The sequence below is a fragment of the Nanorana parkeri genome, unplaced genomic scaffold (assembly GCF_000935625.1).
Source record: "Nanorana parkeri isolate BGI_ZX_2015 unplaced genomic scaffold, ASM93562v1 scaffold1700, whole genome shotgun sequence".
In the NCBI taxonomy this organism is placed as follows: Eukaryota; Metazoa; Chordata; class Amphibia; order Anura; family Dicroglossidae; genus Nanorana; species Nanorana parkeri.
In genome coordinates this window covers 62,001-75,737 of record NW_017307968.1, presented here as the reverse complement: position 1 = coordinate 75,737, position 13,737 = coordinate 62,001, and the positions used below count along the sequence as shown (strand labels likewise).

General features: G+C 44.6%; 1 protein-coding gene across 3 annotated transcripts in view; it reads right to left on the bottom strand.

The window, feature by feature from the left end:
- AK1 (adenylate kinase 1) overlaps positions 1–13,737 on the bottom strand; it is a 53,383-nt gene that overhangs the window by 3,118 nt on the left and 36,528 nt on the right. For 2 of the 3 annotated variants that reach the window (XM_018571203.1, XM_018571204.1), the window contains exons 3-6: positions 7,950–7,985; positions 5,821–5,984; positions 1,717–1,833; positions 230–421 (exon numbers count right to left, since the gene is read on the bottom strand). In XM_018571203.1, the coding sequence (XP_018426705.1) occupies positions 230–421; positions 1,717–1,833; positions 5,821–5,984; positions 7,950–7,985 (509 nt within the window). Of the gene's footprint in view, positions 1–229; positions 422–1,716; positions 1,834–5,820; positions 5,985–7,949; positions 7,986–11,574; positions 11,671–13,737 lie in introns of those variants that run through there. The other variant, XM_018571202.1, reaches the window with a different exon arrangement.

The following is a 13,737-nucleotide window of genomic DNA, read 5'->3' as shown; positions in this document are numbered from 1 at the left end:
CTGGGTAGCCAAGCGATGAAATGAGTATGCATTACTGCGCTGCCGTAGTAGAAAAGTCAGCATACATTTGGGTATGTATTCTGGGGATCTCTAGTGCAAGTAGTAATGTATGTAGAATATACTATCCTTTATTTAGCGTACACTACTGGTTGGACATAAAAGTAAATCTCATATTAATGTCTCCATCTCCCACAACTTCCTGAGCTGCCTGGCTGCTCTCTGTCCTTACCTTTCGTACAATGCCTCTTCCTTCATACAGAGCAATGACTGGCTCTGTGGCCTTGTAATATGTGTCCAGCCTCTTCTTGATGGTCTCTTCGTTGTCATCTACCCGGCCACTGGTCTCTCCGCGCTTCAATAACCGCTTCACCATTGTCTCTGAACCGGCATCGATGTACAGAAGCAGTGAAGGTGCAGCAATCTGGAGTGACAGATGATGGACAGGTTATGGCTGGGATAAAAGGAATCTACTGTATAGTGACACACAACAGTCAGGGGGTGGCTGATGCTATAATAATCTATAGTGTGTCACAATGGACAGGTGATGGGTGGGATTTACAAGTGCTTTGGACTCTGAGAATGAATGGTATGTAACAATAGTTAGTAGTAGTGACTGAAAGGAACGTCATATTGCTAATATTCTTCCTTCAAACATACACTATATTGCCAATAGTATTCGGACACCCCTCCAAAACATTGGATTCAGGTGTTCCGTGAAATTTCCTTGCTACTAAATATTCCGCGATCACCTGTTAGTGGTATTATAACAAAGTGGAAGCAACTGGGAACAGCAGCAACTCAGCCACAAAGTGGTAGGCCACGTAAAATGACAGAGTGGGGTCAGCCCATGCTGAAGTGCGCAGAAGTCGCCAACTGTCTGCAGAGTCAATAGCTACAGACATCCAAACTTTGTGTTGCCTTCAGATTGGCACAACAACAGTGCGTAGAGAGCTTCATGGAATGGGTTCCCATGGCTGAACAGCTGCATCCAAGCCTTACATCACCAAGTGCAATGCAAAGCGTCGGATGCCGTGGTGTAAAGCACGCCACCACCGCTTTGCCATTGGTCCAAACCATCCACAGAACTCAGGCCTCTAACACAGAGTAGAGGCCGTGACAGCTCTTGCCTCACCAAGTTAGGTTACACAAGTAGTGGGGAAGCCCGCTGCTGCGCAACCTAACCACCTATCAAAATCCGGATGCAGCACTGCCTGTAATTTACAGGCGGTGCTCCGTCCATGACAGGTTACTTGCTGTAAGTCCCAAGATGCTTTGCAAGACCCTGACTCCCACAGGCAGAAGCATAATGGGATTTGTGGTTTTGCCACAGTTGGAGTACAGAGGTTGCCTAGCCCTCTGCTATAACATAACTGATATATGTTGAAATGTAAAATCTTGTGTGTAGCTGCTTCACAGTATGTCATGACTGGTTAGAGATGAACCAGAACACAGTCTTGGTTGTGCTGTCAATAAGCATTATTTAATAGATGAGGTGGTCGCAGGTGTTACCACTACACTTCAAGGTTGTTAGGCCCTGCCTGGCATACAGTATAGCCAGGTCTTCCATTGTAATGTAAGCAGGTAATACTACTAACAGCTTCTGGTTAGTGAACTACAGCCCACAGCCTACACTCAACAGCCCACATCCCTCTATGAAGATTTATGAGACTTGTGTGGACATGAAGTCTAGAATCCAGGACCCTGTCAGTTTCTCACCTTCTTCTCAAACTCCTCTCCCTGTTTGACCTCACGAGGGTAGCCGTCAATGAGAAATCCTTTGGAGGTGTCAGCTTTGGCGACCATGGCGTCTCTTAACATGTCCAGAACGGTGTCCTGGGGAAGGAAGAGGCACTTCACTACATGACAACATGTTTGCAGTACGTGCGCTATGTTTACTCGGCATGGTGTTCAAAATACACAGACCAACCCTATCAATCAGAACCAGCATAAGCAATACGCCCTTTTTTCGGATGCAATCAATCTTAATGTTATTTATAAACTCACAGTGAGTGTTAATAAAGCGGAATAAAGCTGTCTGCCTTTTTAAAAGATAAATAAACATACTGTATAAAATATGTGAACTTTAATCTAACAATGGCTGCTAGGAATTTTTTTTTCGGTACTCGCCGATACCAAATACCGAGTGCCGGAATTTCCATTCAGGAAGGCAGGCGGTGTGTAAAGACTCGCCACACGGCTTCCCGATTAGCAGGGATGCCGTCTCCATTCTTCTCGTCACTAGGTGACGAGAAGCATGGAGCCGTTTTTCTGGCCAATCAGGAAGCCGGGCGCTGTGTAATGACGCCCGGCTTCCTGATTGGCCGGGAAGCCGGCTCCATGCTCCCTCGTTATGAGGTGACGTGGGAGCATGAAGCTGGCTTCCCGGCCAATCAGAAACTCGTGCGCCGCATCATTACATGGCGCCCGGCTTCCTGTTGACCAGCTTCCCGAGCAATCAGGAATCCGGGCAGCGAGTCATTACACGCTCATCACAAGTGACGAGGGAGCATGGAGCCGGCTTCCCGGCCAATCAGGAAGCCAGGCAGCGAGTCATTACACGCTCGTCACAAGTGACGAGGGAGCATGGAGCCGGCTTCCCGGCCAATCAGGAAGCCAGGCAGCGTGTAATGACGCGCTGCCCGGCTTCCCGATACCGGAAGTATCGGGCTAGGCATCAGAGCATTTGGGCGAGTACGAGTACTAGCCCAAATACTTGGCAGCGGCACCGATACCGGTATCGGTATCGGTGGATCCCTAATGGCTACCATGCAACTTTGCAGATATATTCTGATAGCTCCAAACTCTAAGCTCTCAGCATGTACCCAGGCCAGTGAAAACATTGCATTGTGTCCATTCAGCTTGCCTGCAAGGACAAGGAAAAAGAAGAAGGAAGGTATTCGCTTCCCAACATCTTTTACTTCCAGGGGACATAAGATATAATTAGTGTGCGGCACTGCACTCTGTAATCACTAAAGATCACAAACTGCTAAAAGAAGACAGCTCCTGCATAGGTCAGCTAAGTCCAACCTACCCACCCCTCATTGCATGCGATTCCAGCCAGCTAACTGTGGAAGGCAGAATGCCTGTCAATTGGAATCCTTGGTGCCTTTCTAGTTTTTAGTCCCGGTCTCCAGACTATTGCTGTCTATGCTGTACCTAAACTCAGCTTTACCTGTCGGATGCAAGTAGGAAACATGTAATAACCAGATGTGGTATTTCATAGTTATCTGATTAATATAATATATAGATATGGTAACTCTATACGATTTTAAACTTCTAACAGCATAGCAGAAAACTGTAAGAAGCCAGGAGCACTAAGGGCTTGTTCACACCAAATGCTGACCAGATCTGCATGAGTTTCTGCATACGCAGTGCAGTGTGTTATACTGAGTTATTTGCCGCGTTTTTGATGTGTTCCGGGCCGTTTTTTTTTTTTTAGTTTAAAATGGGCTTTCAGTGCGTTCCAGGGCATTTGTATGCGTTTTTGATGAGTTTGCATGCGTTCCAGAGCAGGTAATGTAGGGCTTGCTGCAGTTTTTTTTACATGCTCTGGAACTGAACGCTGCAGTGTGAACTAGAGCCCAAAATACCATTGGAATACATTGGACGCAGTTTTGATCCGGTCTGTAACTGCTCTGCTCCTGGAATGCGCTTGGTGTGAACAAGGCCTAAATAGTGCTTTGTGCCTTTACATTGCATATAAATATCCACATCAGAATGAATCTTCTATATTCCTAGCTAGTGAACTGCTGCATAACCAAGTGTTCTTTGTGACAGATTTCCTGCATGCCTGTCATATTTTGTATTAAGATACTAATGATATTAGAGAAATGACATTAAAGCAGTTCACAAAGCTTTAACACAAGGATAAGGATTGTTATTCTCCAGCCATGTGAATGTCATTTTAAAATCCAGGCGTTAGTTCTGTGAATTAAGCATATTGTACCTTCAGCGTCAAACTCTGCAGCAAAGTATCACACTTCATAATAAACATATTTATTTATTATTGGTATTTATATAGCCCTGACAATTTGCCCAGTGCTTTATATAGTGCACATTCACATCAGTCTAATGCAATGTTATGAGCACCAATGAAACATCGCCACCTGCTGGTAAACGGTATGCACTACGACTTTGAATAAGAATATAAAGGCGCTGATTTATTTAAAAAAAATAGAAGAGAAGAATTTGATTTGGTCCACAGCAATCATATGTAATTAAAGTGAACTTGTCACTTATGTGATATGTGCATATTAAATAGGAACAGACCACTTGGTGCCTGCTTATGCTTCCTCTCTGTATGCCTGAGGAGCCCCATGACATGCACCGCTGCAATGCCGGAGCATCAGCAGCTATCAGTATGGCGCCAACTGCAGTCATGCATAGCGCTGGGTGTGGCGAGTCCTGCCTTGGAGCTAAAGTCAAGTATTTCTGAAACTTTGCTTCAGGGGTTTATAGGCTTCTTGAGTAAAATTGGGGAAGATTTAAAAGTAAAAGGTCAGGTGCCTTCTTCTCAAGAAAGGGTTTAGTTAAAGCAAAGGGATACATGGCTGATATTGCTGACTAGTATTATGCTCGGAGTCATATTATATATAATATACTGTATATATAGCAAACTGTTACTGGTAAACTATGAACATGCATGAGACATGGACACCCAGGAACACCCCAAGCAGGTTTGTCCGGTACCTTTATTCACCAAGGCAGCAAACAAACACATGCTGAATGTTGAAACAATGATAACAATGTTTCACTCTGATTGTTAGGATATAATAACAATGTTAAAGATTTCAGTATATTATAATTAGAACTCTGGAAAAAAGGAACAAAGCTATTTGTAACACAGCAAGATTAATACTGCATGTACAATTATATAGAAAGGGGTTCCTCCTGAAATAGAGGCTTCTCTTTGTATATGATAATACCTGATTTTTTGGTGTGTTACAATTGACTCTGTTATCTCTTGACAATGGCGTGGTTGACACTTGGGGTTTTTGCAGCTCATCTATTCCTGTTTTGTCAAAACAATATAATGATCACTTGATATGTAAAAGCTTTGTTTGTGCCATTGGCTGTTTGGTAGTGCTGCATGGACCTGAACTTGCTTTTTTACACGCAGGCAGAGAATTTAAAATAGAACTATTGGGTCAGTGTTTTTCCCCATAGTTCTCTTAAGGCTCACGGGAGGACATATACTAGCGTCCTCCTGTGACTCAAAGCTCAGTATATCTCGAGCAACAGCTCGAGGTATACTGAGACCGCCGCAGCCAGGACAGATCCCGACATTACTGTAAAGATCCACCCAGCTGCGTGAGTGACAGCTGGCTCTGCCTATCTAGAGGCAGAGCCAGCTGTGCCCGCCCCCTCCCCATCCATTCCTCCACTCAGCGCTGGAGGATCAGAGAGGGGAGGGGAATCCCTGCGTGGAGCCGTGACTGACAGTCACGGCTCTCTGCAGGGACATGATCGAGAAGTGAGCAAGCGACGGTATGTTTTCGCGCACTTCCCGATCTATTGAGCCGACGTGTGACAGTTGCTTTAAGTAGTTTTTAGTGCAGAGCCCTGGGCACTGGGCACAAGTACATACCCTGATGCTGGACAACCACTGTTCACCCACCTTTTGATCACCAGAAAATGGTGAACAGCCAGCCCAACAGTTTGCATAAGTTAATTGTTCTGTAAAAATTGATTAGGGTTTGCGTTAAGTGGTTTGGTCATTTTTGTGGTTTACAGCTGGCTGAAGGAGGTTAAAAGTGCCTGTATAGCTGTGATTGCACAGATCCATTGTAACGTGTGTGACCACCGTAGTCCTGATCTTACCAAAGGCACTAGCTCTCCTTTCTCCATGATGGCAGAGAGAGTCTTCCCTCGCGCAGATCCAGAGGACACCTCTGCCCTCAGCAGGTCCCCAGTAGACAGGTGGGTGTAACCATATTTCTCTACAATCTTCTCACACTGGGTGCCCTTGCCGGAGCCTGGTCCTCCTGAAAGAGCCAGACATACAAATGTTAAGGATGAGCTTATGGGAAAGTAGACATTATAGCTGCTTTCCTTAAACAGTGTCTCATGGAGCCACACATAGAGGGCACGCATAGAATTTACAGATGGACAATTCCAAACTACTACGTATACGAATGTCCTATCAATTCAGGAATATTCATAAATATCACATTTCCCTGCGTTCAATCTGTAAGTCACATTGCACTAACATCAAATGTTTTAGTTAAACAGGTAACTATGATTTTATGAAGTTCTTTTCAAGTTTTAAACACAGGTCTACATTTGGTCGGATAAAGAGATAACTGTTATACATGATGTACTGTACTGGCAGACAGTAGAAGACATCGCTGGCTAAGGCCCGTGCATGGACAATATTGATCAGACAGGTTGGGAAACCTTGTCTGATTGCTATTGGTAAGGTCGTTAATGGAAGTGTCTACAGTATGCCATCCTTGTCCCTCTCCACTTATTGCATCTTCATTTACCTCTTGGTGAGTTTCTACATATCACACACGTGATTTAATTTCCTGCACTTATTCACCTGTATCACCTTTTTTACCCCCTCATCAACCACCTCCAACATCCAACGCGAGAAGGACCAGTCATCACCATCCTTCACACCAGCATTCCAAAACAAGACCAACCCATCTGAATTTTCCACACCGTGGACTTCCACCCTTGTCTTAGGTTGTGACCTGGCTGTGGCGCTTCCCCTTCCACTTTTGTTTTTTCTGTATGCCTGACATCCTTGGATGTCCATGGTAGCCTTCAACCAACTGTGATGAGTATTCCATGGTAGCCTTCAACCACCTTTGATGAGGATATCCATGGTAGCCTTCGACCATCTTTGATGAGGATGTCCATGGTAGACTTCAACCACCTTTGATGAGGATGTCCATGGTAGCCTTCAACCACCTTTGATAAGGTCTCATTTTTATTGATAGATGTGTTTTCCTAAAGGACATGGGTGGGTGTTCTTAAAGGACAAGGTTTATTGTGACACACCTTTTCACATCTCCCAGCATCATCTTCCTTCCTTTGCACCTCTTGGCATTGGGCTAAAAGACATCATAGTAAGTTGGCACTGGAAGACTTTTCTCTGTAAGACGCTGTGAACACAAGTCTGAATGTGTGTGTGGGTGTGTGTGTGTGTGTGAAGGATGGGTAAGTAACTCCATTTAGGGCCATATATTATAAGTACTGATCCAGGGAGCAAATTACAACCCAGCCCAGTCCTCCACTGCTTCCTTTAATTTATATCTATAGACTCGTTTAACCATAGATATTTAAATGAATAGTGTGTCTCAAGGGAATCTAACGCTATAGAATAAGGCTTTCTAACGTGTCCAGTCAATTTTAGCCCTGAGTTTGATTAACACTGCCTGTGTCTCCAATGGGGAAATTCATGTTCTTCGTCTATTTTGATGACCATTGTCTCTGGTACATGGGGACATCTGTTCTGGTGACAACTGCCTAAGAGGAGATATCCCCTTAACTTTTGAGAGATTTCCTCTTAATTCCTGAAGTGTCTCTAAGACAGGCAGTGAAAGTAAATCTCCCTAATGGGGCAAAGAGGGGTCTTAACCATTCCTGTATTATTTATAACAAAAGTTTTGGCTTTACATACACTTGTGTCTAATAAATGTGGATTTGCTGTTCGAAGATGATCATATCCCCTATCTCAGGGATGTCCAAACTGCGGCCCTGCAGCTGTGGTGGAACTACGAATCCCATGAGGCTTTGCAAGATTCTCACAGCCACAGACATGACTCCCGGAGAGAGATGCTTCATGGGATTTGTAGTTTCACCACAGCTGGAGGGCCGGAGTTTGGACATCCCTGAGATAGGGGATGTGATCATCTAGCTGCATTAGGGTGACATTAATCACCTGCATGCTTGGATACAAAATTTCTGCTTTGAAAATTCTGTCCGTAATTATTTATACTCACCGACCACAAAGATGATCTTGCTGTTCTTAAGTTTTTCTGTTGAAAGAAAACAGAAACGCGTTAATGGATCAAGTCCTACATAATTCAGATCTACAGCCCACGGAATCATAATTTCCCCTGAAGACTGAATAGGAGGTAGAATATAATGTCATAAAGAGAGATATATCACACATTAAAAGGGTTTTTGTAGAAAAGACGCATTCATAAGAAAGCTGCATGCCACAGCAACCAAACTCATATGCAAGATATTGGAGACGAAAAAGCGGAGGTGTTGACCATAAGAACACCAATCAAATGACAGTAATTTTTCTATTGCAGATAGAAATCCGGAAACTGACATCTAATTGGCTGACATGAATCAATCTGCTATTTTAATAAAGGAAACTTGTAGTGAGGAAGTGTGTAGCTTGCTACTGTTGACCTCGGATGAATTGCTAGCTGCCTAGCAATCATGCCCATCCAATGGCATGGATGACCTGAAACAAGTATGCAAATCAGGGGTTCTGACAGACTGAAACCAGACACAGTCAAGCACTGAGCATGTTCAGGAGGCCAGCAATGGCAACCCGTGCTTGTTAAAGCAAACCTGTGCACTGCCTATGCAGGGTAATGCAACATTTCAGTGGTGGCCCCATCAGCAGAATATACTCACCTTTGCTCCCCTGGTAGAAGAAAGAGAGTGGTACCTGGTACTTTTTAGTATGGGGAAGCAAGTGACTCACATTTCTCCCATGTGATAGTGCTGGTGATTGGGCACCCAGTGCTGTCACATGTGGGTGGATAGAAGCTCTAAGTCACAACTTGGTGCTTCCACTCTTTGTTCCTGGCACCTGAACGTATCAGCAGAGTGAAGGAAAGTAAATATGTGCAGAGCTGGTGGAGTAGTCACTAAAGTTATCCTGTTGCTTTGCCTTGCATAGGCAAAGCAGAGGAAGACACAATAAATCAAAGGGAGCTTTACATTGACCACAATATGATAAGTCAATAGATAAAGCCACCTTTCATTTCAAGGTCTGGATGATCAGCCTGATAAAACAACCATGGGTCAGCAGCATGTTTTAAGTCAATAGATAAAGCCACCTTTCATTTCAAGGTCTGGATGATCAGCCCAGCCAAGTTCGAGGACCACACCACAGATGTACAACCAACCTACGAGTGACCTCCTAAAGAGAGAGTGAAGACAGCTTGGGAGGTCAATCAGTTGGAAAGGTGGCAAATATCAAACTTCAGATGACCTCTGACTGACAAATAGTAACACTAAATAGGGACCAATTTAAATAATTCATAATTAAACCGGCATAACAATTTAAAGATACCCTGTTACCTTCCCCAGTCAGGGCAAAGTGACAGTGTCTATGCAAAAGGGCCTCCTTGACCCTCTGATACCTTGGCAGTGATTTCTTGATGCTCCTCACTCGATTGTAGCCAGCACTAAAATCGCCAGTGTTGGACACTAAAGGAAATGGTGATATGACTGCCTTGGTTCCATGACAATGTGCTGGCCTAGTGATTGGCGGCATGTGGCATGTAAAATGGTAAATGATCCTCCATACGTGAAAGCACCAGGTATTGCCACCGACTGCGAGGGAGGCAGGAGTGGTGAGGGAGTACTGGCAAGATGAATAGCAGAGGGTTAGAGGGGGCCACTCACAAAGATGCTGTCACTTTGCAGGGTTATAGTGTCTCCTTCAGGTATAAGATCATCAAATCAATAAGTGAGAAAAACATACTTATTACACATGCTTACATATTAAAGTTAGCTTTCCTCTGTATATCAATCAGATATATGCCTTATTGCCTGGTTTTCAATCACAGCAATTTCCAGCACATGCTTAATGAAGCTTAATGAAAAACAACAAAAACATCTCCCACGCTTGGTCCACTTCTCTACAGAGAGCTGTTCATGGCCTGCACTGTAGTAGATTATGCTTGACAGGTAGTTATACCCAGGATAGCCTAAAGATGCCCATAGACTTCCAAGAGCAGTCTTATGTCCATGTGCAATCTGACCCTGCTCAAACGTTAGGGTTCATGTGGGTGGGGGGAGCCGTCCAGGCAAGTGCTGCCTATACCCAGGGTTGTCACCTGGACTGGTAAAAATTGGACTTGCTGCCAATGTCATTATTATCCCGGCCTGGTCAAAATGGGACTTGCTGCCAATGTCATTATTATCCCGGCCTGGTCAAAATGGGACTTGCTGCCAATGTCATTATTAACCCATGTGCAATCTGACCCTGCTCAAACGTTAGGGTTCATGTGGGTGGGGGGAGCCGTCCAGGCAAGTGCTGCCTATACCCAGGGTTGTCACCTGGACTGGTAAAAATTGGACTTGCTGCCAATGTCATTATTATCCCGGCCTGGTCAAATTGGGACTTGCTGCCAATGTCATTATTATCCCGGCCTGGTCAAAATGGGACTTGCTGCCAATGTCATTATTAACCCATCCTGGTCAAAATGGGACTTGCTGCCAACGTCATTAATAGGTAGACTTTAAATAAAGAGTTTGGGACTTAAGGTGTCAAATAATATAAACCAGGGCTAGGCAACCTCTGCACTCCAACTGCTTTGGAACTACAAGTCCCATTAGGCATGGCAAGACTCCGACAGCCACATGCATGACTCCCACAGGCAGATACTAGGGCTGGTAATGATTAAAATTTTCGTGTTCGATTAATCAAATTTTTTAAAAATCGATTAATTTCGATTATAACGCACATACAGATCCAACTAAAGTCAACTGAAGTCATAAAATGAACTAGAATCACACTAATCCAGCACGTTATTAATCTCACTCCCCCCTTCCCTTCGTTAGCCGACGGATCCACTTGGGGAAGGAGTCCGGTGACGTCGATGTCTGTGACGTCATCGGATCGCCGACGGGACTCCTGGAAGCCGGCGGAGAGGTGAGTGTTTTCATTAGCGATCAAAATAATTGTAATCGATCAAAAAGTTTAACGATTAATCGAGAAATTAATCTTTAATTTCCACAGCCCTAGCAGATACATGATAGGATTAGTAGTTTACGCACAGCTGGAGTGCTGAGGTTGTCTAGCCCCTGATATAAATGATCGAACTATATAAAATATCAAGTTTATTTACTCTAATTTTAAAAGAGCATCCAAGAATGAAATAGGAGTAATGCTCAAAAGAGCGACAGTACTTCATATGAGCATATGGCATTACAAATATCCCAAAATGTATTCACCCCATATGCATGTTATTAATAGGGCAGAGGCCATAGGTGTGATCATTTTCCCCTTCGAAGGTCGAAACCATATACCCCTCCAAAATAGTTTGCGTGGGATCATTTATATCTGCCCACTGCCTGTTAACATAAGAACGTTGGCTGATGCCACTACAAATCAACGGTATTGGGAGACTGTGAATGGTATCGGGGGGACTGTCATCACATGTCTATGGGCAGTCATGACATCAACACAACAAACAGTAACAAAATCTGGGTGGAAGGGCCCTGCGAAGGGAAGAACTGTGAATAACAGGACAGGAAGGAAATAAAAGGGGAAAAAAAACAAAACACAGAAGATAATAGATGGAAAAAGTAATCATTTGTATCATTTGTGCTCTGGGGAGGGGGGTCTGTATAATCGGCTCTATAGTTATTTACCCATTTCAGGTACCTCCGGAGCAGTTTTGGATCTTTTATAGCATGTGCAGCACGCTCCCATTTTGCGCTGTGATCGGTCCCGTTAAAAGCCTGTCTATGTTTTGAGCTTAGATTGTACGGCTAGTGGTCTGCTCTTCTTATGGCACACTGTCGGAGGAAGATTGGATGGTGCTATGAGAGTACAGAAAAAGTTTGATATTTTTTTTAACTTGCTGTTCTGGCAACTGCTTTTCCTCCTCCCCCGGGGTCGGTCCTTGTGGTCAATGGCAGCTAGCCTGTCGTCCTGGAGATAGATGCTAACACTCAATCTAACCTGATGAGCCGTTGCAGAGGGCAGTTGTCAAAAGACACCGGTTGCCGTCACCGTCAGTTAGTCTGTTATTACTGGCCCCGTTTTTACTCTCACCGACAGAACGCACACAATAGTTACACACAGCAATGTGCAAAGTGTCGTAAGCTTATACTTAAAGGGAGAGTTATTTTGATACAAATGAAATTGCCCGTGCATTACGGCGTCCCTGATACATTAAAAAAACACTGCTCAGATTTTGAAACAGAAGTTTGTTTTCGATGTCATACCTGTAGGCTGTGCATTGCTTCCCCCAAGCCTGTCTGAAAAACTCTTAAGCTGCCCATACACCTGACGGTTATCATACGATATTCGCGCGTGATCCCGCGATCATATGATAATCTTAAGGTTGATGGGCAGCGTGCGACCGCATTTACTGTACAGTCGCACGATTTTCATATAACGAGCACGCTAGAAAACCCGCCAAAATCGTACGATTTTCAGCGGGTTGGTAGCGCGATCACAAGATGAAAGCCGCACACTGCCCGCTCACCATTGCAATCATCTGCAAGCCCTGCCCTCAGCGGGGAGGACTTGCAATGAGTGCAAGTACGATCTGCCTGTCCATGATGGGCAGGTCGTACGAAATTTTAATCACCTTGCTTTGAGCGTTTGGGAAACGCTGTGCGACAAAACACGCAACATAACACTCAGGAGTGAACAGGGGTCATAGAGATGAATAGAATTCCTTGCTTGAGCGTCTTGTTGCGCTGCGCTATAAATCCTGTATAATAATAATAACTTTGAGCGACAAAACGCCTAGGCGTGTACAGGTGCTAAGGCTCCGTTCAAACCTAGATGACAACGTTTTCACTCATTTCTATGCATGTTTTTGCTGCACACTATAGATGTAAATGGGCAAACGCAAAACCGCAGCAAATACGCATTTTTGAGAGTTTCCATTGAAGTCTATGGGGCCAAGAAGCGCCTAATCTGCCAAAAAGAAGCTCATTTATTTTTTTCCAGCGACAGGTGTTTTGCTACAAGCGGCAGAACGCTCAGATGTGAACATGGCCAGAGAAATTAATGGGAATTTGTTTTTGGCGTTTTTTTAAGTGTTTTTTAGGGCAGAAAAAGCAGCTCCCGGGAAGGACAGGTGCTGCATGTGATTAGTACGCAGCCCCCGTCCTTCTCTGTGGGACTATGCGGCCATACACCCCCCTACGCTCACCTCATGTGCAAAGTCCGTGCGGGTGCGTGTTTCCTGGCTCGGACGCAGACAGGATCCACCTGTCGGCGTACGAGTACGCTCACCCGCACCCACACGGACGTGCAGGGCGAGAGAACGTAGGGTGGCGTACAGCCGCGTACTCCCATAGAGAAGGACGGGGGCTGCGTACTAATCACACGCAGCACCTGTCATTCCCGGGAGCTGAGCAATACGGCCAAGCACGCAGCACAGAGCTGTACGTGCCGGCCGATTCCCGTGTGAATGGGGCCTAAAAGTGAGGGGAATGCCCGACTTATTCAGCTGTCCCCATTGGAAGAATTCCCCTCACCTCTTGTTCTGGGGACAGCTCTAAGAATGCAATGGGGTGGCATTTTAGATTTGATTAGATTACCTAGATAGGGTGAGGGGGTTCGGGGGGGTTCTGTAGCGTTGTCCTTTAAGTATCCAGCCTAACCCCCAACATCAGAAATCATCTTCTACTGATGTGACTCCAGAAACAATAAAATAATATATTCCCTTCAATGGGTTTTCTCATTGGATTATAAGGCATAAGACAACGGAGATATAGGATGGTCCACTATCAGATATTAATAAAGGGTGATGCATTGGAATATTCATAAAATTATTATTATTATTCATATTA